General features: G+C 40.3%; 1 protein-coding gene across 1 annotated transcript in view; it reads left to right on the top strand.

The window, feature by feature from the left end:
* LOC306695696 (zeta-sarcoglycan-like) overlaps positions 1–26264 on the top strand; it is a gene marked incomplete at both ends in the record, with an annotated part of 296154 nt that overhangs the window by 181752 nt on the left and 88138 nt on the right. Inside the window, one exon of the mRNA XM_079159002.1 lies at positions 21788–21889. Coding sequence (XP_079015128.1) covers positions 21788–21889 — 102 coding nt within the window. The remainder of the gene's footprint in view (positions 1–21787; positions 21890–26264) is intronic.

Raw genomic sequence — 26264 nt, 5'->3', positions numbered from 1 at the left:
TTTAGAGGTAAGTAAATCTCCTCACCACGGATTCATTTGTAAATTGTGATATTTCATGAGGCATGTTCAATGTTTTGGATTATGTCCAATGGCGATGTGAACCTTTTTTTTTGTAGAGGAGGTGGACGCATTTATTTACTTGACAACTGTAAGAAAACAGTTTAATTGCAGGAGACAGGATATCTCTCGATACATATGACAAATGATGATGGATGGTAAGAAGTATTAGGGAATGGTGGTATCATTGGGAATACCTGTTCTTCTTTTGTCTTTGTATAGGAGGGTAGGTTGACATTTATTGTCTATTGCTGTCTAATGGGGATTCCCTTCATTTGTTAGGAAAGTGTATTCAATCACACTCTCTGTGGCTTGAAGGGAAAGGAGGTTATACCCCGTGGACCATACGTATGTGAGCACATTAATCTTCCGATCTTCTTATGAGTTATTCCACTTCCCGTATTACACAGTCTCCTATGCTACATATATAAGTTTTGAGGACGTGTTCCTCGCATATCCTCACACAACAAGAGAACTGCTGTCACCAAATGAGTCTGAACGACATCGCTTCTTACTCATCTTATCGCTTATTAATCACTTTGCGGCGATACCAATGAGGGCATTGTGCATTGTGAGTGTATTGTGTCGTAACACGTACGGTATCTGAAGTATGTAGTGACGGATCATTAAAAAGAGAAAACACGACCGATCCCTGGATGGCATAGCAACCAATTAACACAGCAAACTATGATTCATCAGTTTTTTGGGAACATGCTTATCACTTTTCAGATAGATTGTGTTGAAGTAGTTAAAAATGTGTGTTTATAGATCTGTTTGTGCACTGGATGCAGAGGAGCCGCTCGTGTCTCAACAGGGGAATGCTTCTCTCTCCGTCTCTAATTTATCTTAGTTTCACATTGTCACAGAGGCTGGATGGTAAATTTCAAAGGGAAAATTGCTCAACCTGTACAATGCAAACTTTGTGCAGCAGACTTTGAAAGTGATGCAGAGACAATACAGGGGGAATCAGGATAATGAGGCCAAATGGACTTCTTTGAAATGGAAATAGGAAATATGAACCAGCCTAATGAGTGGTCTTCATTTTCGATCTGTTATTGGGGACCAATCTTTTCTAGTATGGTCATGTATTGGGGGGGGGGGGGGGGGGATAAAAATAAAGACGAGCCCTTTTCCATCTTCTTTATTTCTGCAGCGCTGCACTTGTTAACCCTGACCTCAGGTGACACCTTGTCCTGCATTTTCGCTCCAGCTGTGTTCTTACGCATCCGACTGAGTTTATGGCTGCGCAGTCCAATGATTACAAGATGAATGGGTTTAGAAACACTGGAAAGGAGACCGGGCTAAACCTGTGTGGTGTTGAAGTGGAAACCGGGCTAGTTCTCTTTGGATCTGTGATGGAGAAGAGGCTTGCTTGTCTTGCTTGTGTGGGCCAACACTGTGTTGGCCGTGCTCTATCATCCTGTAGTGGAAACCAGACAAGTAATCCTCAGTGTTGCAATAGCACTCTGAAGCCTGAGTGACTGTTGTCCCAGCAATTCAGCCCCACTGAAACAGGATTCTCCAACATGGTACTTTCCAGTGAGTTCATTTCTTTTAGCTGCCCCTGCCGCTCAAATGGCCTGTACTGGTCTGACTTAGCTGCAAAACAATAGGCGACAGGATAGGGCAAACAGCATATTCGCCATTTGGAAAGGACCTTGGAGACAAGGCTTTTTCTTTTGACGGATACAGATGATAAAGATATTCCACTCTGACACCCAACAGGGAGCAACTTGCCATCCAATTTCTTACCATTTTAGACACAGAGAGAGAGAGAGGAAGGAGGATCCCTCTTGACACCTGCCGGCATCATATTTATTTTCTTTTGTGTCAGATAGAAAGGGATACTGTCAGAGTGAGGGATTGATGGATAAACAACAGACAGCAATCGACACAAACTTTGCAAGGTCAGACCTAAAAACAACAACTTTGCAACAGACGCAGCAGGAGGAGCTCCTGAGTGAGGAATCCGACTTTGACTTTCTCTGTGAATTAATTAAAGAGTATGGTCTAGACCCACTCTATATGAAAAGTGTCATGAGATAACTGCTGTCACCTGGCATTGTGGAAACAAACCATTGCCACTGTTCTTACAGGATGAAGGGGGTCTTTGTTTTTATAACAATGGGGGTGCTCATTTAATTGGTTTCTCTTGAAGTTCAGCAAGCAATCAGCAATGCACCAGTAGTTCTGGTTTGAGTTGGCTCTCTTTGCATGTGTACTGAACACCTGCGTTACAGACACCTTCTGTTTGGTATTTATACGTCAGACACCTGTTGGTTGCCAATGCGGACATAAGTCACAGTTGAATACCATCGGTTCCTTAGAGAGAAACAATAAACAGCATCAGATTCTCATTTAATCACAAAGGACAGGACTTCCAATGACAAGAGAAACAAAAATCCTGTTTTGGCCCACAAGATGAGAGACTAGATATCTCTATTGGCCTCCTTAAAGTCGGGTTTGCATACGAGTCGTCATGGCATCATTTTATTTTCACAGCCCTTCTTCAGTTGCCAGGGAGGAGTGACAGGAAAAAGTGGGAAAAGAGGAATGTTATGCTGCAGAAATCATGAACCGCTTTCAAAAACTTTGGTGTCATCAATCTGTATTACGGGCCTTTTAGGGAAGTCACAGCAGCAGAATCGGGGGGGAAAAAAAGCCATCCTGCTCAGTCTGGCATCACATTCTGTTAAGCCTACAAGGCTGCACATTTTTACACAGCATTTTATTAACCAGTTGGAAGTTACAGTTTACAGATTACAGATTACTACAGTGTTGTGTCAAAGCTATTTCCATCGAATTGAAAACATTGACAGGGAATATAATAACTTCATAATCAGGCTGAATTAACATTGTGTTTTACATCATTCAACCTGGTGTTGTCTTCATGTTAGTTTCTGTCACACGTCTGTAGCAAGTGAGGTATGTGTCACATCAACATTGTGTTTATTCGGTACATGCTAGAGCTCAGCTGATAGTGGATTCTTAAGGGCCAATATAACAACAATAGTTCTTATAGTTGGAGCGATACCTTAATCATGATGCTTTAGAGGGAAAATCTAATTTCGGTGTAAACATTACAGACTGCAAAGGTAATCTCCCCATTTAGAAAGAATTGACAACCAGTCAGTTCCATCAGTGTAGAGGGATTGCAGGTTAATTCAACATGTTAAGGTCAGATGAAGTTGATGCGTCTGCCCAAAGTATGCTGATAACACCCATCACTCAATCTGCGTGTGTGTGTGTGAGCAAAGAGAGAGAGAGAGAGAGAGAGAGAGAGAGAGAGAGAGAGAGAGAGAGAGAGAGAGAGAGAGAGAGAGAGAGAGAGAGAGAGAGAGGTCTCTTTCTTCCTCTAATCAACCTCCTCATTATTCCTGTAAAGGTCTTTCTCGTTGTTTTGTTGGTTTATTGTCACTGGAACACACTCCAGGCTGGATCATCAGCCTCCAATTGTTTTCCATTTGTCAGAGGAATCTCTTTTGAATGTCTACACAACTGTGTGTTCCGGTTTACTTCTTCTACAGTATTCAATTCGTTGCCGTCCGTGTCTAACAAGCTGAGAAAAGATGCATTTTGTTTTCTGTCTAACAATTACTGTAATTAGTTTTTGTTTTTCAGCAATCGACAATGAGTTAATATATGTGAAGTGTCTGGTTTGCATTTGAAAGTAAGTAAAGATTTCAGCTAGTTAAAAATTTCTGAACTTTTGAGGGAGGTGGCATACTGTATAGTATGGCATTACTGTGGTGCGAATGAGTTTTCTAGTTTAAATATGGCTTTTCTTTATTAAAGCTGTTGTTCAAGTAAAATTAAATACAAACACATGTCCACTGTTGATTTCTCTTGGGAACCAACTTCAAATAGAAGGCCAGAAACTTGTCGAAGGGACAATAGATTGACCCTCGCATGCATAACTGTAATGCACATACACATTAAAGACAACGGATCTGGTTTTGAACCAGGGCCTTCTTGTGTACTACTGTAGCATTAATGGCAAAGCTTTCCTTATTTCAGTGGCATGACATGAAAGGTGAACAACCCAGTATTACAACATTGAATCCAACCAGAGAGACGCATCCACATGTTAAAGTGCAATGTATTGTGAAACAATACTTTCAACAGCATATTTTTGGGGTTGGGGTTAAGTATGCCATCATTTAAAGAGTCATGGTTCTCTGAATTTTTTTGCCAAATGGTGTTGAAAGGTTATCTGGGAAGTGAGATCCCCAAAAACACCTGCATTTACTGCTTATTGCCATAAGTGCCGCCAAAGAGAATGAAACCGAGCTCTTCGAGATTGTCACTTGTTGTTTTTTCCGACGAGTCTAAAAAGAGAAACCAATGCGCAGGTGCCTTAAACTTGCATTCTTTCTAATAGCCAGCAGGGGGCGACTCCTCTAGTTTCAAAAAGGAAATTGTATGGAAGTCTGTGAGAAAATTACCCTTCTTGTCACTTCATTTATTACCTCAGTTTACATTGTAAACATCATTTTGCAGTCTCAGGTTTCAAGTCTTCTCCATTACAGCATGGTGTTCATTTTGTAAGTTGTGATCCCCTTTATAGTAACATAGACCATAAAGCAGGGTATGCTTTAGGGCGTGGCCACCTTGTGATTGTCAGGTCACTACCACGGCGTTGGCTGGTCTGGGAGTTGTTCAAGTTCATTTCGTCAGACAACTTAAACCCTTTCACAGTGGGATTTACAATTTATTTGTAACCATTTTGATCAACAATCTCTGTACTTCGCTCCACCTGCTCGTGTCACTTGTGGTTGCAAATGATCAAGATGGCGAGGCCAAATACCAAGATGGAGACGGCTAAAATGCCAAACTCAAGGCTTGAAAACAGTGGTCCACAAACCAACGGGCGATGTCATCATGGCGGTGGCCACTTCTTAAATGCAGTCTATTGTTGTAAAGAAAAAAAAAACATTAAGAGCATCAGGTGATCTGTTCTCTCTGAAGTCACGTTTGGTTTAAATGTATGACTGCTCTATGTTCACAGGCTCTATTTAGACGCTGAAGACATTTTCTTTAGTTTTGTCTCATGGTTCACATTGTGCTACAGCCTTGAGTTTGGTGCACTATGTTCTCAGCTGGCAGACTTGTACCATCTTATGTGACAGCTTTACACTGAAACATACCTCTTGTAAAGACACAAGTAGACCCTGGGGAAAGAGACTTATAGCGCCAAGGTGACTCTGTGTATATATATATATATATATATATATATGTATACATATATATGTGTGTGTGTGTGTGTGAGTCTTCAATGCTCATGACTCAACCTGATGTACGGAGCCTGCACCCATGAGGACCCCCCCTCCCCCCTTACTCTCTGTCTCTCTCTCTCTCTCTCCAACTTCCCTTGTCTCCCATATGTATAATCTCCCTGTTTTCTTTCATCTCCTCTTCCTTCCTAACACTTCTTTCTCCATCCCTCTCAATTACTCTCTCTCTCTCTCGTGTTGTTTAGCCAATGGCTGTCTGCAGTGACTGACAGCATGCAAACAATACTCTTGGGTTGCAGGCTAGAGGCGTACACACACACACACACACATACACGCAAACACACCCACTCACTTAGTCTCACTTATGATGCGAGATGATTATACAAGTCATATAGGAAATTTGAACACACAGCGGCGCTCACACACGCTTAAATTCACACGGAGAATTCAAAAGACATCAGAGCTGTGCATTGGCAAAACCTCTCCCCATCTCTCTACACACTGCCCTGATGGAATGGCCAGAGGCATGCGGACACACGTAAACAAACACACACCCAATACCCATCACCTAAAGGGGACTCATACATAAGTCGCATAAACACACAAGTACAAACGCGCACACACGTTTCCTATCTGCACATAGTGCTGCCACATAGATTTGCGATTGATCTGATAACCTCTTCACCTGATGTCGCTCAATGCTTAACAGACAAGTTAGTTTTTTACAAAAACACACACACACACACTACGCCCGTAGATTTATTTTCCTTTTGCTTTTCTGCTTCTTATTGTTAACCATTTGAACTGCATTTCTACCAACTCGGCTTATCTTGATCCGAGGCTTAACTTGCTTACGAGGTCATTGTAGTTAAGTATTTTTTTTGTTTGCTGCCACTCGATATCTGAAAAGTGCTCATTCAAAAAAAAAAAACATCCCGACAGCACTGTGATGGAAGACGTGAAGATCTAATCTAATGTTATGCCAGACACTCAAAGGCTTCAATTCTGTACTGAATTCGTTTTTTTAAATGTCTCACAAACAGAACAATCCAGGAGTGATGACTTTCTATTAAATCCTAACAAATGCAGCCTGTTACAATGATTACTTTTACAGTGATGTTAAGGTTACCAAATAGAGGCACCTTTTATCATAATACAGCTTGTTTATGCATTGGCTCTATTTTAACAGCATATACATACGTCTTTGTTGTGAACCTATGTCTGCCAAATAAACACTATACAATGCTTTCCATCCACATTAAGAAAAAAACTACGATGGAGTCAATTTAAAATACAACCCTGCATAACTAAGTTGATAAGCATACATAATCCAGATTCATCCATATAAGGCATTTGTGTCAGCAAATAAATTTGATGAGTATACAAATATTGCACTGGCCTTCATGGTCCCCAAATCTCAAACCAAGTGAACACTTATTGACAAATGAAAACACCATATTTGCAATTTGCCTGAAATGTCAGTTAACAACATTCCCTAATTCCTAATTCCTAAGTTTCCTTCAAAACATATTTGTAATGAAGTTGTATATAAAGGGAACTTCTAGGAGACAGGGTTTGCCACCTTGCGACCTCATTTGTATCCCCGACCGAGTTACATACATCCACAAAATGTTGTCCCTTTAGGTGGGTTCTCATCTGTCCATAACACAAGACGAAGGACACACGCACAGACAAATTATTTATCCGAAGATCAACATGGACAGGCACCCGCAAACATCTGCGGTAACTTGTCCGTCAGCAGTGTAGCCAGTCATGACATTTTCCACTCTGTTTGGTATTCAGGTCATGTCACTTCCAAGCTGACAAGTGACCAAGTAGTTGGCATGGGATTTAAAAAAGCAGAAGCAGTCATTTGTCCCTCGAGAAAGCCACTGTCACATAGCATTTATGTTGTTGTGTATTACCTTTGGAGTAATAGCTAGAGCTAGCATTGCTCAGCATATACATGTTACATCATACCGAGTCTTTTGTTTTCTCCTCCTTGTCCTTTTCATTGTATTATACACCCCTCATGTATATAACATCAGTGATGAGATGCAATGTGCAGTTTCAAACGACACACTTTTGGCAGCTTCAACCAGTGGGCAGAAGTGACGGACAGAACGAAATTCATGATGGATGAAGCCAGACATGTTTTGTCACTTGTTACTAAGTCTGTCACTCAAAAATGTGAAGCGTCACAGACACTTACGATAGTTAACTCTGCTCCTTCATTTGATCTTGTCTGTTTGCTGGCACCGGATCAATATAGACCCTATAGATTAAAGCAGATTCATTTTGTGCTATGCTTGTCACTCAGGAACATTTCCAACTGTGGAAGAAGACATGCTCTCTGTGTGGGTGCTCTTCGGAGGCGAGTGATTGGCAGACAGGGGAGCTGGTGGCCACAGGATCCAGCAGTGATGATCTGTCACCCACAACCCATTATACCAGTCACATATCTAGTGGCAGGGAAAGGGATGAGCGCTGGGTCACCTGGTTTATTTTTTCGACTCTGTGCATGAGCGATGCAGACAGGCACACTCCGGGTGCATAAGTCAGGCGTCACGACATGTCAGTTTCTAATGATACACCCGGAAGGGGCGGGGCGGATACAATGCAGCACTTGCTGTTGCTATGTGAACACAATAAAAACAAATTGTAAAAATGTAAAGCGCTGATCTTCTATGCTCAACATGATGTTTTGTTGCATTTCCACCTGCTCAGTGGATGCCTCTCACTGTATGAATACTAAAAGGGATCAAACTAAAGCCGCAGAAGCAAATGACAGAGTGGTTATGTTCCCCTATTCGGCAATTGCAAAAGTGAGTGACTTGATTGGGTATGACGCAAGCTGGGCTTTGAGCGGGCGTTGCCCTTGCAGCACCAGGGGAATGGTCGTTCCTGATATAATGCGTGTCACAGCGACACATCACACACTCTATAGGAGGGCTGTGGAGCAAACATTGACTCTGTATTGATATCATTAGTCCACACGGGTGATGGTGGAGAGGGATTGAGGTCATGGCAACAGATCCAGGAGTAGATTTTCGCCGCCGACAGAGTCCATCATTGACGCTTACTCTCTCGACTAAGACTAAGAGGAGATCAGTGTCCAGTTGTTTTGGGGTTTAAGGACGGCAGCGAGGAAAAAAAAGAAAGCAATCAAGACAAAGAGACCGTTGCTCACTCAGCTCAGTTTGAAAATGCTTTATGTGGCACTTTGAGGCCATTTGTAAGCAGTGCCAGAAACCTGTTACTGTAGCAATTTAGGTCCCTGAAATTGTTGAATAAAAGTCAGTGTCTGGCTGCCAGCATTGGAACACAGTTGCATTGAATATATTACTGTCTTAAAAAGGTTTTCTTTTTCTTTTCAAAGAGACGTAATTATTCTAACATTCTTTTGTAGCTGATGGATTGCTGTAACAAGAGGTACGGTATGAGAGGTATGCGGTTCAACATTCTGCAGTGCATGAAAAAATACTTCATCACAATATTTACACATTTGCTTTGCACTTTGAATGACATTTTTTTGTGGTGAGAGCTTTTGACTTGAGTCAGATTTGATATCTTAATACCATGAAAATGTTTCATCTGAGGTGAGTACGGAAACGCTTGGTGCTGCGGAATAGCTGTGTGTGGCACATTAAATGCAATTTTCAGCAGCACAAATGCATTATGGATTAAATGTGATCCCCGTGTTAGGAAGGCAAATAAATGACTGCAGCCGTACTGAATATCAGCAAGTCAATATTAGCACTCTCACTTGTCACCGTTTAAATAGTCCCAGTTCAGACTTTCAAGTTAATGCAGAACATGAATGTGTGGGCTGAACTGCTGCTGGGATTTGTGCCGCAGTCACAATGTATATGAACCTGGAGACGAGTCACTGCCGATTCAGACGGTACATCCATCTGCCACGTCTGCATTTACCTTATTCTTCCCATTTTGTTTGCCGTTAGATAAAACGAAATACGTGGCAAGCCATTCAACCGTGAATCTCACTCTAAAACCACACATTTAAATCTCGCTCTTAACCTCAGCCATTTATACATTATAGAAGCTTAGCTTTTGCATGCACAGCTACATCAGTTTCAAACATTTGAAGGCGGACAGTACATTTGATCCAACTGTTCTGTTCCTGCTTCTCTACGTGTTTCAGATTGCGTCTTAGAACATGTTTTGCAGCTCCGGGGGGCTGAATAGGAGGCTCTGAAGCGACTAGACGGAGAGATACTGACACTATTTCCTGAGACTGGTCATGTCATTCTTACATCACTTACACCACAAATAGGCAGAGGACAACTAAGCTCTATCTCTGTCTCTGCAAAAAAACAATAAGTGTGCAACACACTGCAGGCATTCATATTTTCTCAGAAAGTAAAACAAATGGAATTATAGTTGGGTATTATGTTTTAGATATCTAAATTCAATTCAAATAAAGGTAATGCGTTGCAGAGTCAGTGATGGATTTCATGATATATATTATTAAGGACATATTGAATATTTGGACTCTGGATAATAAGAACAGTTTTAAAAATGTGAGCACAATTTTTAGACTTGACAAAACAATACAGTGGCTTTACTACAGACTATTATTACTTTTAAGATCTTGAATATTTCCTCCCAACATCTTGAAAGGGAGTTTTGGGAATTATTTGAGTGCGGCAATCCCTCATCTCACCACTGGGCCTTGCATGATTACTTCTTTACTCTCCCCATTAAACTAACACTTTAGGTTTATGTTGTCTTTTACGACAAGGCAGAGAGGAGGTGAGAGCAGTGAAGCAAGCAGAAAAAAAACACAAGTGTGAAGAGGCGACCCTTGCTGTCGTTTGTCACTCAGACTGTCTCTCAGGCTGCAGGGGTGAAGTGGGACACAGCTGTTTGGTGAAAGCAAGGTGACGTTAACTGCACTTGTCAACTTGTTCCCGTCGTGATTTTATGTGCGATCTGTGCGGGTGAGAGGTTTGTGTGGAAGGAGCCACGCAGCGAGGGAAACTCTCCGCTGTCATTTGTCAGTCAGAGGTGATCCGGGAACCGGGTGGCGGCTCGTACGTCGGAGACAAGTGTGTGCACTCCGTTTGTGGACAATGAGAGATGTCCCGTTCGTGCACAGCCACGGTCAAACAAAAAAGCACAGCCCGGGACTTTAGAAAGGTTAATTTCTGTCCTCCTGGGAGAGCTGACACATCATGTAGCTATATCATTTTCACTGAATCTTCATTTAGAAATGGAGGCATAGGCTACTATATGAGAAATCCTTGCTGGATTTACACTTTTAGATTAGAAGGAAAAAAAACTGCTGGCTTTTGTTTGATGAAGGTCTGACATCAAATTTTCATGACATGAAGAAGAAGAAACAATCTTTTATTAGTCACACAGTGGGGAAATGCGTACTCTGCATTTGACCGATCCCTGTGTATATATATATATATATATATATATATATATATATATCGGGAGCAGTGGGCTGACCACAAGCGCCCGGGGAGCAGTCAGGGATTCAGTGTCATCATTATTAGAAAAAAAATCGAAATGGATACATAAATCATTTTTAAAAAATGACCGTAAATATATGTGTCAACTCAAAATCAGTCCAACCAAGAAATATGTTTAGTGCAGGTCAGACACTATGCAAACAAAAGTCAACAGCAGATAAATCACCAGTGATTTGTTGTCATTGCTATAACGGAGTATTATCATGGTATATCGTGCATGCTGTTGTAGTCAGTAGACAAAGGTGCATATTGCTCATTTAGATTCCAACAGAAGGACTCAAAACCTGCATCCTAATTGAAAATAAATAATGTTTTTGGTGAGTCTAATCAAGTACAGATGTTCTTACAGACAGTAGTCTGGAAGAAGTACTGTCTGTAAGACATTATAGCTTTAAACTATATTCAAAGCTATAATATGCACATGCGTTCCTCTATACAGGACATGCTGTCTTTACTCTCCCTGCTTTTAACCACTACCCCATTTTATTTAGCCATTAAAGTCTGATCGAATCAATATAACGCACATATTTCAAGTATTTATTTTTATTTAAAATGTCAAAATAAGGGTTAAGGCATCCATGAACAAAATAAAAAATATATGAGCAATAAAAAAACGCCCTGTGAGGACTTTAACCCCCTGAACAGCTAGAAGTGTTTTGATGTGAAACAGATGGCGGAAGTGCCGAGTTTGCATTAACAGCTAATGGCAGCAACAGCAAATGAATACAGCGTATGGAGTAGATTAGCAATACTTACTTTTTAAACAGGGGGAACTAGAAATAAAGGCATGTAATAATCGAATCGAATTTAAACATCTAATAATAAACATCGGATTCCCTACCTGGGCAGTATTTGTGAATTTTAGGAATTACAGCTTTTCTCTCGCTTGCTTGCTCCGAAATCTTTTTTTTTTTTTTTTTAATCCTACCTTAAAGTCTCAGTACAGGAAATGACTTTGGCTACATACTGTAGCATGTCACAGCATGCCACACCTGCTTCAATTTTAAACATGGTTTAACAGAGTTAAAAATCCATTTCTTAGTCCAACTCTGGCAGCGTCCGTGCCATGCCAGAGCACCAGACGATCGAGGAAGTTGTGCAGTTTTAGAAAAGAGCGAGGAAGAAAGATAAGAAGTGCAGTGGAGGAGGGAGAGAGGTGAAGAGGAGAGGAGGGAGATAAAGAAAACGATGCTATACATGCACTGGCTGTTGGCATGGAGCCCCGAGGGAGCTGTTAAGGTAGCTTGACTTTCTGAGTAAACTGCCTCCTGTTGAAGCAGTCAATAATTTCAATAAGGCGGTTGCCTCCAAAATGGATTTTGGGGACTTGCAGTATGAGGTTGAAATTTCCAGAATGACCTAATTCAAGTCGCTCCCCGTCCTCCATATATCAGACTGCATGTGGAACGGTAACTCATCCAGAATACAAATACAAATAGAGCTTGTATCATGACATATAATAGGGGTGGGAATCTCCAGAGGTCCCGCGATACGATATCATCACGATACTTAGGTCACGGTACGATATTATCACGATACTGCGATATGCTGAGTATTGCGATGACATATACTGCGATATATTGCAAGTTATTACCTTCTTTCAACTGCAAATTGTGTTTTATCAAATAAGATAAAGTTTTCAGTCTGTTCATCTCACTTCAATCATTTGTATTGCTGCAAAATGGGATCGTCAAGCAGACAGACTGACCAACACTGTCATAAAAACCTGTCATAAATGTTGCACCTGACAAACTGAACTGTTTGTATTACGGTCTACATAGTCCAACTTAGCTGAATGCAAACGTGTGAGGACAGCTGTACTATTACAGGTATTAACAATGCAACTTGTACAAAAAAATGCAGCAGAAGAATGGGGGATTGCCGACAGAAACCTGGTGGTTGTAACCGACAACGGTTCTAACGTGGGCGTTGCCGTTCAGTTAGCGGGAATCCTGCATGTGAAGTGTTTCGCTCACCCGCTCAATCTGGCGTTATATCTGCCGACAGCAGCCAGGCTCATGGGGAGAGTGCGGCGCATAACTGACTTTTTCAACAGAAGCACGGTGGCAAACGTCCGCGTTTGATTTAAACGCGGAAACGTCCGACGCGGACGGCGCATTTCTGATTTCTTTTCTGTCTCCATCTTTGTTTTGACCAACTTCCTACCATTCAAGCTGACCCAGGACCTCTGCTGACTTCACCAGAAAACAACTCAGCGCCATCTAGTGGACTGAAAGCAATATTTTTCTAGTACCAAAAAGTTTATAGTTTATATAATAAAAGATCGATACTTGGCTTCGGTGTATCGATACAATATTGCCACACAAAATATCGCGATACCATGCTGTATAGATTTTTTTCCCCCACCCCGAACATATAACAGCAGCTTTTTTCACATCAAGTCAAACAACTACGAGTTAATGAAGCATGAACTAATGAGGTTGGTTCTATCCCAACAGTTGTACTCACAAGGGAGTAAGTCGTGTATTTGGAATGTATGTGAAGTTATGGAATTTCATTTCATTCCAAAATCATTCTATAATGATGACCACCCCTTCCCTCACTATGCAGTGATAGAGTTATCACTGCATTGTTCAAATAACAATCTCTTAATTGCGTTGAATTCCATCCACTAATAATTGACCCTCATATACAGTAATGTATCCAAATGGTCAAACAGGCAAAGGACGGCCAAAGGACTCAGAAGTTGCTATTAGTGCGTCCCTTCAGCCATTCTCTCTCTCTCTCTCTCTCTCTCTCTCTCTCTCTCTCTCTCTCTCTCTCTCTCTCTCTCTCTCTCTCTCTCTCCACGCTGTGTCTGCTGGCTGACATAAAAGGTTGTGTGAAAAATTACAATGGTCCTGAATATTAGAAATGCCTGCAAAATACTCTCCCAGCCTATCCATCACCCCAGGGACACATGGTTTTATCTTTTGTGTGTGTGCGTATGTGTGTGTGTGTGTGTGTCTTCATGTCTCTGTGTATGCGTGTGTGTGTGTTTGGACACCTAGATGTCATGGTGATTGGTACTTTGTAAATGACTGGTGTGTTCTGTGTGTATAACCTTGCATATGGTACGCTTTCACGTAATAGGACAGTTTGCCAGTTAACCTCTCCATGATGAGGGAATCCATCATTATCTCTAAAACTACTGCTTCAAAGAGAAAGTTCACCCTGTCACACACTCTGTTGACCTTGCAAATGGAACATTTTCACACACACACACACACGTGCACTAAGATGTGTCCTGTCTGATCACAGCTACATTGAATTTACAGTGGGCAGTATATGCACAGGTCAATTCCTGTTCATCTTTTTGAAAACAGTAGACATTCTAAATAACTTTTCTTGCTGGTTTCCCAATCATACATTTTTTTGAAGTTTACAATGTTAGCGCCATACACTTCATGTTGTATACATATTTTTTTCATACATATTCATGCTCTCATGAATGACTGATTGTCCTTTTAACTTTTAAAGATGATGCTGCTACTAGGACACCTAATATTTATAGTCAAGGCGAGAGATGCGTTTATTAGTTTAGTTCATTTGAAGTTAAACTAAATAAATATGAAGACTCAAATAAGCTTAAATAGAATATGGAAAATCACACAATAAAGACAAAAGTTGACTAATAGTCCCAAGGTTTACTTTATAAAAGCTAAACACATTTGAAGGCCTGATTTAAAAGTATTCTTGGAGTTTGTTCCAGATATGTGGTGCATAAAACCGGAATGTTGCTTCTCCGTGTTTAGTTAATGGGACAGTGAGCAGACCCGTCAAAGATTATCTCAGAGGTCTGGAAGCTTCATAACGAAGCAGCAGATCAGTACAATTATTAATTAAATGAAATCTTTGATTCTGAAATGTGCCTTTTTTCACCAAGAACCTCGCAGTGTCAAGAAAGTGCGTGAGTAAATGTTATCTGGAGGAGTTTTCCTCTGTGTTGGTATTTCTTATAATATCCTTCCATTGGCTTTTCCCTGCTTGCTCTCTTACTCTGCAGTAAGTAGCATCAGTGTGCTTGAACGTAACCCTCATGAGGTCCTTTTTTATTTGAGGGTTTATTGATTCTGAAATCCTTTTTCAGGTGCTTTTCAATATTGGCCGACATATGTGGGCGGGCGAGGTAGAATGAAATAGGTGGAAAGAGGAAATGAGTACAACATATGGAGAAAGAGAAACATGGTCCATAATTAGGACCCCATGGAATTTGTTCCAGTCAATTAGGTTTATATTTTACAGCTGTCTTCAGTTTTCCACTGTAGGCGTTTGTATTATATGCGTGTGTGCGCGTGTGTGGTCCACTGTATGTGTATTCTCACTGTGCACGTTGTGTGAGTGTGTATGTGTTACTATTTGCATTAGAGTTTTTTTCCTTGGTGCATTATTTTGTGTGCCCACATCCAGTGCACCAGACAGGCCCTTCCTTTGTTTTAACGGCGCGTCCAAATAAATGTATTTGTGCAAACTTAATTTTGCATTAGCCACGAAGTGGGATGTATGAATCAATGATAATCACTGCTGGAAGAAGTACTCGGGTTAAGATACCGTAGTCTAAAATAGTTCTTTGCAAGCATAAGTCGTGAATTCAATTTGTTACTTAAGTAACAGTGCAAAAGTATAAAATGCTAAATATACTTAATGTATCAAAAGTGAAAGAACTATGCAGAATGACTCCCAAAGTGTTATATTACAGAATATTGTACTATTTTGTTTTTATCACTATCACATTCACGTATGAACATTTCAATGTTTGTCAGTGTGCAGTCAATTTGAGATACTTTGTTCACACAAAATGTATCTTTTATGCTCACAGATAGACAAACAGAATCAAAAGAACATACAAGGTTAAATAGATATGCATACATTTGCTGTATGTAAACATATTTTTGCTGTGGTGTAAGGAAAGAAAATGGAGGAAGCCGGGGGAGTGCAGTTCATTGTTCTGATGAGTGCATTGTGTGTTTGTGTGTGTTACTATCATTGTGCTGGGAGTTGTTGATTTTTCTCTGGCAAACGCTTGATTTTGTATCAATGAAGCCCATTTCAATTGGCAGAGAAAGAGACATACAGACAAAGCTAAACATTGTTTTTCTGATTCATGATTTTTGCCAAACTGACTAATTTGCCAGCTTTTATGTTGATTATTGATTTTGCTTAATTACTAAAAGTATGTATTCTGTGCCAATGCAGCCAAACAAAAATGGCAAAGATAGCAATGATGTGTGTTTGTGGCCCTCTAGTTGTATTTCATTTTGCCCCTTGCCAACGGATGTTAATAATAATAACAATAATCACAGTTTTATTTATATAGCACTTATAAAAACAGAGTTTACAAAGTGCTTTGGCAGACAAAGCAGCATATACAATATATTGTATATTAGTAAAGTACTTTATATCACAACTGAGCCCCACCAGATTTAGCAGAGACTTTGTTTCTTAAATTACAACATAACTGTAGTCTAAAAGGAAAAGAGAGCGCTCACGTACAATACTATTGTAGTTTTTCAACATCAAAAAAAGAATGCAGAAGAATAAATGTCCTACGACTAATCCCTTTGGCACACCAATAGATAGTGTCAGGGAACTGGGGATGCTGTCAGTTTGTACACACTATGGCTGATAAGAAATATATCAGCAGTACATTTAATAAATAAATTCAATTAAATACCAATTCTGAATAAAAATGCTTTTAGCTGCTCACAAAGGATTTCAGCTTGTTAGACAGCGATGACAGTTTGGAAATGGGCCTATTGTGGTTCAACAATGCAGAGTCACCAGCGTTAAGCAATGGCGGGACAAAACTCTCGATAAGAGGGCTCCCTATTGACGCTGAAGAAATATTAAGAAAAGATATGTCAGTGGAGCATCACCTGCTAATTGTATTAGTAAGGCTCAAGATTGTTAAGGCCGGCCAGGCTGCCAGTGTCGAAAAGTGTTTTTTCTACCTCAGTGGAAGTGAACATTTGGAAATTAAAGTCTATAGTAGAAATAGTTGATAGAGTATCAGGACATTGTTTCCTGATACATGCACATGTGGACTCACCACAAGCACTCAAGGCTGCACTAGTTTTCAAGGAAGCTAAAATAGTCTACAGAGATCCTAGTGAGATAAAACATCTGCTGACATTTAAATGGGAAAAGCCTTGATATAGAGAGTGAGTCTGGGATGCAAGAACGGAAATCAATATGTGTTAGATCTCAAGGAGCAGAGACAGAAGAAATGAAAAAATGAACAATGTTATTAAAAAACCTTCAAATCAGAAATGAATATATATATAGATCTATATATATATATAGATATATAGATCTATATATATATATAGATATATAGATCTATATATCTATATATAGATATATGTTATCCTTTACTTACTTTGGAGTCCAGGTGGCTGAAATGCAATTAAGTCAGTTATGAATAATCTAAACGTCTATTACCAATTCTTGCTCAATTATAAATACCTTTCAACATGATTACCCGAGTGGGCTTTTAATTCAGGAAGAACACAGCTCTGCTGAAACGCGTATTACAACCTCTGATCTGTTTTCCAAAACTCATTCAACAATGTTGAAAGAGAAAGGGAAGCAGATGACGAGAGGGATGGAGAAAGAGAGGAACAAAGAAAAGCCTCGACAAACAATTTCAAGGAGAGAGCCAAACAATGAACGGAGAGATTTTCCCATTTTCTTCCGTTTGTTGATGAATTTCCATTGTATTCTAGGCTTTGGCATATATTGTTCCCGAGTAGCATTCATGCCAGTGATGCATACTGGATTGAAAATGAAACAAAAAGACACGCTGTGTGTGTGAAAAAAACAGAGGAAGCTGTCATGTTCAATCAGAATGTGGCTTCTGTGTTGGACAGTGGAGCAGCGATGTGGAATGAAAACCTCCTGATTAATTTTAACATCATCGTCTTCATGTTTTTGGAATTGAAAGAGACGGAGGAATATAGAGGCATTGCAGGCAATGTAGGTATTTGGAATGTGTTCAAACTAAGCTAATTCTGTATGTATGCCTTTCTCCCTCTATAGATGTGTGTGTGTGTGTGTGTGTGTGTGTGTATATATATTCCAGGTTGTGAGTGAGTTTGTCATTCCCCAGGCCTGGTGTGTTATCGCTTATCGAATGAGCCCAATGCTCGACTGTATATTCAGCATAATGACTATAGATCTAACAACAACACTGAAAACCTCTGGCTGGTTTAACGTATCGATCTGACACACTCTTATCGCTGTGCTCTGCTGCCGCTTGTACGTTTGTGTGTGAGTGGATTACATGTAGACCAATATATGGGGTTAGGATTGGTTTTGTTAAAAGAAAATCACATATCACACTGTCAAGGTCGCCCACTTCTGATGTGATGAGGTTTGTTTGATTCCAGATTTGCAATGAAAGGGATCAATGTTAATCAAACCATTACCCTGAACAGAGTACAACTCAAACTCCTGTTTGGATTTCACACAGATTTCCACAAAGGATTGTTATTTTCAATTTGAGTTTTAGGTTTGCGGTTGTCAATGTCGTCAACTCTGGTTTTAAAACATCCCCTCGCTTTACGTTGAGCAAGTGTAGTTTATGGTATCATCGTTTGCTAAACATTAATAACTGACATTGAGTTGTTCAATGTGGGATTCATGCAAAAAAATCAAGTGGTAAAGTCCTGCATACGGCCAAAAAACAGGCATTTAAGTGACAATCCAAAATACATCTTTTTACTGAAGTCGCTGGATGCAAAACCCAATCAAGATACAAGTCAAATCACAAACATCACTGTATATCTTGATAAGACTCATTTAAAATGAGATGTGAAATAAATCTCACCATCCATATTCACACTACATGTTTTATCATAATAGTTCAATACAAAAGCGTACCCAACATAACTGTAAGTGCAATGCAACATCAACAGCAGCAGAAGGGAAATGCATTGGCATATTTTTTTAGTATGGTGTTTACCTCGTTCAGGAGGCCAAGCTTTAGCTCTGTCATTGTTGGTGTGAGAGTTGTGATTTTCTCCTCCTCTAGGTTTTGCATGTCCCCATCTTCCATCTCCTCCTCTTCTCTCCTCATTGTCTTATCCTCCCGATGTATCTCCTCTCTCCCTCACTGTCTCTCTCTCTCTCTCTCTCATGCCTTGAGTACATTTCTAATTTGAAAGGCTTCGTTGGTTTGTTGCACCTAACAATTAATGATAATCTGCTGCAGCACTCTGAACAGAATTTCGATCTCCACGGACAGTTTCATGAACATTTGTATACACGGAAAGCGAGCTGGGAACCAGGGGAGCGAGACCAACATGTTGTCATGGAGCAACACGTTCTGTGTGAAAGCTAGTCCAATGGAAGGCTAGTTCAACCACATTGTTTGTTTGAGGATTTAGCTTCTGGAGCGTGAACATGTTCGCTGTGAGGAAAGTATTTCAGATTAACTGGTAACACTACTGTCATGGTTCTTTTTTTGAAAACAACAAGAAAATAGCATTGCCACTATAAACTATTGTGGCAACAACAACGTTTTCACAATTGCATTTATATTCAAATATGATACATTGTTTACAATCTTAATCGTTCTACTCCATTTTGTTGGTGATTGCAGCTGGTCCTCTATCAGTTTCTCTAAATATGCAAACAAGGCTTTGATATTAGTGTCTTTGCAAATTTCAACTTCTTCATTCATCAAAAAGATGTTGTTTCTACTACAACACCCATGAGCCTCACCGAACTCTGAGCGAGCGCGTGATCAGGGCAGCTGGTGCATTTGCTACGCTGCCTTCCACTGTCACTCTCCTAAGCACAGATTTGACATGGTACAGCAGCTGCCTCTTTGCTCTGTAAGAGCCCTTACTACCATCCTGATACCCTGCATGGCTGTTTGAAAGGAATTGAATCTTACCATGTAAGTCTGATCCAACAATCTCTCCAGCATTCACCCATGTGGAATCTGTAAAATGCGACACAGCTGATCGCCAAGCGGGACAAAGCCATTGTTATCGCAGCGTGCCGGTCAGCTGATCAGAAATGGAACTGGGATGTAAAGCACGCAAGACAAATGTGTTTACAGGGCTCAAAGTTTAATACGGTTTGTTTTTGTTTGTTTTGGGGGAATTGTAAAAGGGCCTATAGACCGAGTAAAAGCAGTGGAGCACACGTTTGTATATGCAGCAATGTCGTTATAGTTTTTGTTTAATTATTGACCGTTTCATGATCCAACAAAGCTGGGAGAAAGTTATGGAAGAGACCAATTTACCTTTTCATTTTGGTTACTTTTAAGGTTGATGAATAGGGAAATAAAGGTCATCATTAGTTAATAATTCATTTATAATTTGGTGTGAAAGGGAAACCGAAAAGGTCTAAACAACAAAGGCAAATGTGTACAAATTAAAGTCAAAAATCAAGTTAAACAAATTAAAGCTTTGTCTTATTCTGAGGATTTTTATTTGAAATTGTGTAATTTGTGATTTTAATGCATTGACTTTTGTTTGAGAAGGCTTCCCATCGTGAGCCAAAGCCTCTGTTGCGCTCTCTTCTATAACTCAATGGGTTTTCTCAGCAGGTGCTTTTTTTTTCATCTGTCTTTGTGACGAGCTGGAATGTGTTCTTGGGGTTTTCTGTCTGCATTGTAAGCTAAACTGACAGCACCATGTCAGACTGACACACTTTTGACAAAAATAAATCAACATTTTTTTTCTTTTGCATTTCAAAACTACATCCCTCACGAACCTTTGACAGTGTGCTCATGGCTAAGACTCCTGGGATATGTTGTAGCTGAATGCTACCAAAATTAGCGCAATATGTACATCAAATGTAACTTATTGTCTCTACTGTTGCCTAGCCTTACTTTTTCACATTTCTTTTTAATTAATGGTTATTGTGTGTTGCTCTTTGATGTTGATTTAGGTATTAATAATCAAATGATTGCATTAAAAATGTATCCCTAACAGACTGTTACGAATGTTCTATGTAAAACTGGATCTTACTGCGGATGAAGCAGACCTCTGTGAATACATGATATTCCCAAATCTCATCAATATTACACTGCTCATCAATGACTCATTTTAATAAGCACTGCTGATTATCTGGAGATCCTTAAAAGCTCTGAACATGTCTTAAATTGTCTGAACCTAAGACACTAAATAGTGTAGATGTCTTAAATACTGGCATTCATGATGTTGTTTTTTCATGGCAAATTATTTGCAAGATGAAGCAGATTAAACACGAGGGACGCCATGAATGTTGTACCTCTGTAAATGTAAGACATGATTGAAATGGATATCAGTTAAATTGTTCCCAAATAAAATGTTCTTGTGTTTTTGATTGGTAAATACTTTGTGTTTTCATTCTGGTTCTGTCGTTTTAACGGGCTTCAATTTAAAGTAGCACTGCTCCTAAAGTCGGCGTTAAATCATAAGGAGCTGTGGTGTCGGCCTGCACCTGTACATTGTCAGATCACGATGAGAGTGAAATGAGAGCATTAGACCCCAAAAACGTACTTTGGAACTCAAACGCACACCTCTGACCCATGATATAACCATACAGTCAATTTTAAGCCGTTTTATTCAATGGACGCGGTTAGCTAATTGTCCAAAATAACATGTGATTGGATCATTTTATGGATAGAGAGTCAGATACATTGTTGTACTCTGAACATGTATCTTGAGTCTGTTTGAAACCTGATGGCAGTTAAACCGTAACCTTTCCTATAACTGATTCCAAGTCTGTTCAACCTTCAACCGATAACTGATTAAGTATAGTATGTATGAAATAATGATACAGTTTAAGCAATGGATTTTTATATCATTTATAAACACGACTAATAGAAAACTCATCACAATGTAGATGAGCAAAGCAAATCAGTGAATTATCTGGCTCTGTGGAGATGAGGAAGCTATATGTGGGTACAAATACATTTTCATTGTTTGCGCTCAACTTGTGATTTATATTTCATGAATATGTTTTTGTCTGTCTCTCTCTGTGTCTCCGTGTTTTTAGGATGGAATGGGGAATCTGCGGGTGACCAAGGAAGGTGTTCGATTGGAGGGCGTGTCCGAATTCTTATTGCCTCTATACGTCAAAGAGATCCAGTCTCGCAGGGTAAGAAGTGTGTATGTGTGTTAGTGTGTGTGTGTATGTGTGTGTTTATGCGCCCCTTCCGACCCTTCTAATGAGCAGAAGCAGTCAAGATCTATTTGTCATGTATGTGACACATTATGACGCTGCATATGATCCAGCAGTCTTCCATATCCTCATCCATCACACACAGAATCATCATTGATCCTGTCAGCTGAGGCGACATGGGCACTATGTCACTCTATATAGGACAATCATCTGACACTGTGTCTACGTGTGCTTGAGTGTGTCTGTGTGTGTGTGTGTGTGTGTTCATATGTATGAATGGTAAGCAGGCGGGGGATTGACTGTAATAGTGTCACACTGTCACAAACACATTGCCTGAGTGTGTGTGTGTATAGAGCGGGGGGGGGGTGGGGGGGTGGAATTTCAATTGCACAGCAAGAGATTAATGGTGTGATGGAGCAGGACAGAAAGATATACGACAATTGATAGACGGGACATTTATGAAAGATGCTGATCCGATTGCAATTTTCTTGGCTGATTCTGAAGAACTATAATTGACAGCAAGGCTCCATGCATACAAATTTGTATTTTTCCACCGTCCCTGAACCGTCCAGAAGTCATTCTGAGTGTTGTCATATTATTTCATTTTTATCATCTGTAGTGGTTATTTGATGTAGTTTGTATGATGTATTATTAGCTGCTAAGAGCTAGTGTTAGGAAGTTCAACAGGTTATTATTCCCTCTCTAATATCTATTATATATTGCTGTCAAAACACCTCTTTCAAACAACTGGATTTATGCACGTTCCCTGCCAAAAAACTCAAACATCAAGTGCCTTGAGATGAATGTGTGGGATAACACAAGGAGGGATGGGAATGTAAAAAGACATGCCAGGCAAAAAAAAAGGATGACTGGAGGTCAAATATATAGAGAGAGAATCAAGGTTGCGAGTGGAGACAGATGATGAACAGTTAAGAATGACAGTGAGGAGATGGAATGAAGTGAGATGAATAGTGTTGTAGGGCGAGTGAAGCTGGAAAAAAATGGAAGTGAAGGAAGATGGCTGTAAGAGAAGCTAAAAGGAGGATCAACAGACGTTTGTTGGGACAGGGTTAAGAGTGGATCAGTGCAAAAAACTGCTTCAAACTCAGATCTCTAAAACGTTGCTCACATTAACTGTTCCTTCTTTACGGGACATTGTAAAGCAATGGATAAGGCTAAGATGTGGTTTTCAGCAGAATTCACATCAACATTTTTCCAAATGCATGACATGATAACCCAGAAATGCTGTAGATGCAGCTCTTCCTGTTTTCAAGTGCAGCATAAATCAATGGTCACTACTTCAGCCGTTGCTACTTTATTATTTCCCCCCACTGTATGGTTTTATGCTTTTTGCTTCACATTGAAGATGTATGAGTCAAATTCTGTCAACAGCCTCACAACTGTTTTGGTTCAGTCTTGAAAGCCTTCGAGAATTGAAGCTCCCACACGTCTTACGCCGACATTATTTTATAGTTTTCCATTCGTCTCGAAGTCGTCGACTGAGACACTTCATACATATTTGACAAAATGAATCCTAAACTCCCCAAGCTGTCAGGCTACAGCAGCGGCAATGTTCTCAGCTGTTTGTGTAGCCCGCTGGTAGGTCCGATAGCTGGTAGCTGGTAGCCCCACACATAGCGTGCAAAACATAAAAGTGAGCTAAATGTTTCCCCCACTAGGTCTCTGTCCACAGAGCGGCTCAGCAGTGCACTCGTGCTGTGTGATCACTCGCAGCCCCTACCCGCCGAGGGGGCAGTTAAGAGTAGTGAGTGAGAAGTCCGCAGTCAATCAATGGAACCATCAAACAGGCTATAATAGGTGATCTGAGAAAGAGTGTCACTGCAACCACGAGAGCCCCGAATGAGCACAAAACAATTTACAGTTTGGTGCAGCAGTATGCAAAATTAGCCACGGACAGACACACACACATTTACTCATGCACACACACACACACACACACACACACACACACACACACACCTACACACACACACACGACCAATCTCATCATCTCCTGGTGGAGATAATAAAATAGCTAAAACCTCATTAATACAAGATAGAAGTGAGCATAATTGTTAGATAAACCATGAATAAAACATCATTACTTTTTAAATATGTGAACACAAACCCCTGTGTATATCTAAATTGTAGTTACAGTAATACTTGAGCACACAGCACATTGTTTGTATGTGCTTGTATATATTTTAACTCTCTATGTCACCAATAATAGCAAAATATTAGAGCCAACACAAGAAAAATGAATAAATGGAAAGTTTTGCAAAAGGATGAGAAACTACCCTGTGCATTTGTTTACACGTTGTGGTTTTGTTTCCTTTAACGCTGTGTGATAACAGCTTGCTTGTCTTTCTTTGTATATTGTACAGTATGTACTGTGTGTATTCAACAAGTGTGTGATTGTCAGCCATTGTGTTTACAAGTCTGTGTGACAATGGGTGTGTGAGGGTTGCATGCGCCTGTCTACTGTAAGTATCTATTGATATTTTTATGTCTGAGCAGATATTGATGTTATGTGCCTGTGTGGAAGCCAATGCATATTTGAGTGCGTGCATGAGGCGGCGCGTATCTTCTTACATGAAGCCAAACAGCAGGTCGCCCTGGCAGTTCCTAAACAGCAGGCATGCTCTTATTTTTATATACACAGCTTTTACTTGAATTGGGGTGGGAGCATGCTGAATCAGAGGTATCCACCAAACTCCTTGAAGACACAACAGTCTACCGCTTGTTCTGTGAGGAGACATACTGTAGAGAGACGGCGAGACAAAGAACAGAACCACAGATGCAGACAAGAAGGAAAGTGGGGAAGAAAAAGAAGATGAAATAAAATGGTTGTGGAAAAGGGAAATCAGTGAAAGCAGGGTTAATTCACAGAAATATAAATATTGCACCCAAAATAACTTGTGTAATGTTGCATTCACACGGAATCAGGCAGACGGTTGATGGCAGGCGGACAACACCTTTAAGTTTAAATATTTTAGCTCTGGACAGCAATGCCGTGTACCGTTCTGGCCTCACCTAATTGTACCGTCCTTTTCTCGTCCTCTAACGTGATATCCGTTTGCCGTCTATGGCCTGTCTGATTCCATTTGAACGCAGCATAAGTCCTGTTTTTAAATAAACAAAAACAGCTGACTGTGGCGAACTGTCCTGTACTGTGTGGGTTACAGACTTACAGCTAAACCAGAGACCTAGTTCCATGGACACACACACTAAGAACCCATTGAGATGATGCCATGTAATTAGCCAAGACAACGCTGAAAAAAGAGACACAAACACACTCACCAACCCACAGAGGATCCCTTGGGTCTGGCTAACTGGAGGAGATAAGAGTGCTTCAGCAGGAAGAGTGATGGTGAAGTGGAAAATAGTGATACACACAGAAAATTGCAAGAGGAAGAGAAACCTTCAAAGGCAGGAAGCGATGAGAGACAATACTGGAATGAATGGAGAGAAGAGAGAAGAGACATTGGAGGCTTTGGCACTGACATTTGCAGCATTTTGCTCCTCACTTATTAGTCAAAGTGAGGCCGAACACGGAAGGGGGGAAGAGGAGGAGAAGGATTTGAATGCTTTATGCATTAAAGACTATTTGATTTGTCTCGACATACATTTCTCAAGAAAGAGGTTGAGATAAGTGTAATGGTAGACAAAAAACGTAACAAAATACAATTTAAAGTCACCTCAGGGGGCCGTAAAGAACCAATTAAGAAGACGAAGAAGACGCACTGGGAAACTTGCTACGACAAGTAACACAACGTTGAGAGGTATGCCTCACAGGAAGTGTCTTTTTCAGTTTTACACTTAAAAGATGATGAGTTACTGGTTTTCTTTGTAAATGTGTGTCTGGTTGATCGACCCTGCGTTAAAGAGACACATGCAGCCGCTTCCCAGAGCTTTTCTATGGGACCCTCCGGGACCGTCTCCCACGCAGTGGATGAGACGGCCTCAATAGGGTCTACCTAACATCTATGTTATGCAGCCTCTAACGTCTCTCTTGTTGGTAATCTGCATCCCTGAATTCATTACCACGATCCCCTACTAAAGGAAGCTCTCCAAATTCTCCATTGAATTATTCATTTTTTAACTCAATTTGGCTGATGTGATGAGTTTGTTTTAACCACCTGTGTAATCACTGATGTGGTTAAACTCATTTAGGAAAGTTAGCCAGACTTTTTTTTTAAGGTATCTCGGATTTTAACTTCTGCCAGCTCATCAGCATCAAGTATATTGTGTTGCTATTGTAATAACATTTAATGATTCAGGGATACGTTATTGTCATTCTGCAACACAGGGTTGTACAATGGAATGCAGTTGTAGCCTTTTCAACTGCAAC

The sequence above is a fragment of the Pholis gunnellus genome, assembly GCF_910591455.1.
Source record: "Pholis gunnellus genome assembly, chromosome: 5".
NCBI lineage: Eukaryota > Metazoa > Chordata > Actinopteri > Perciformes > Pholidae > Pholis > Pholis gunnellus.
This window is presented reverse-complemented; position numbering and strand designations above follow the sequence as displayed.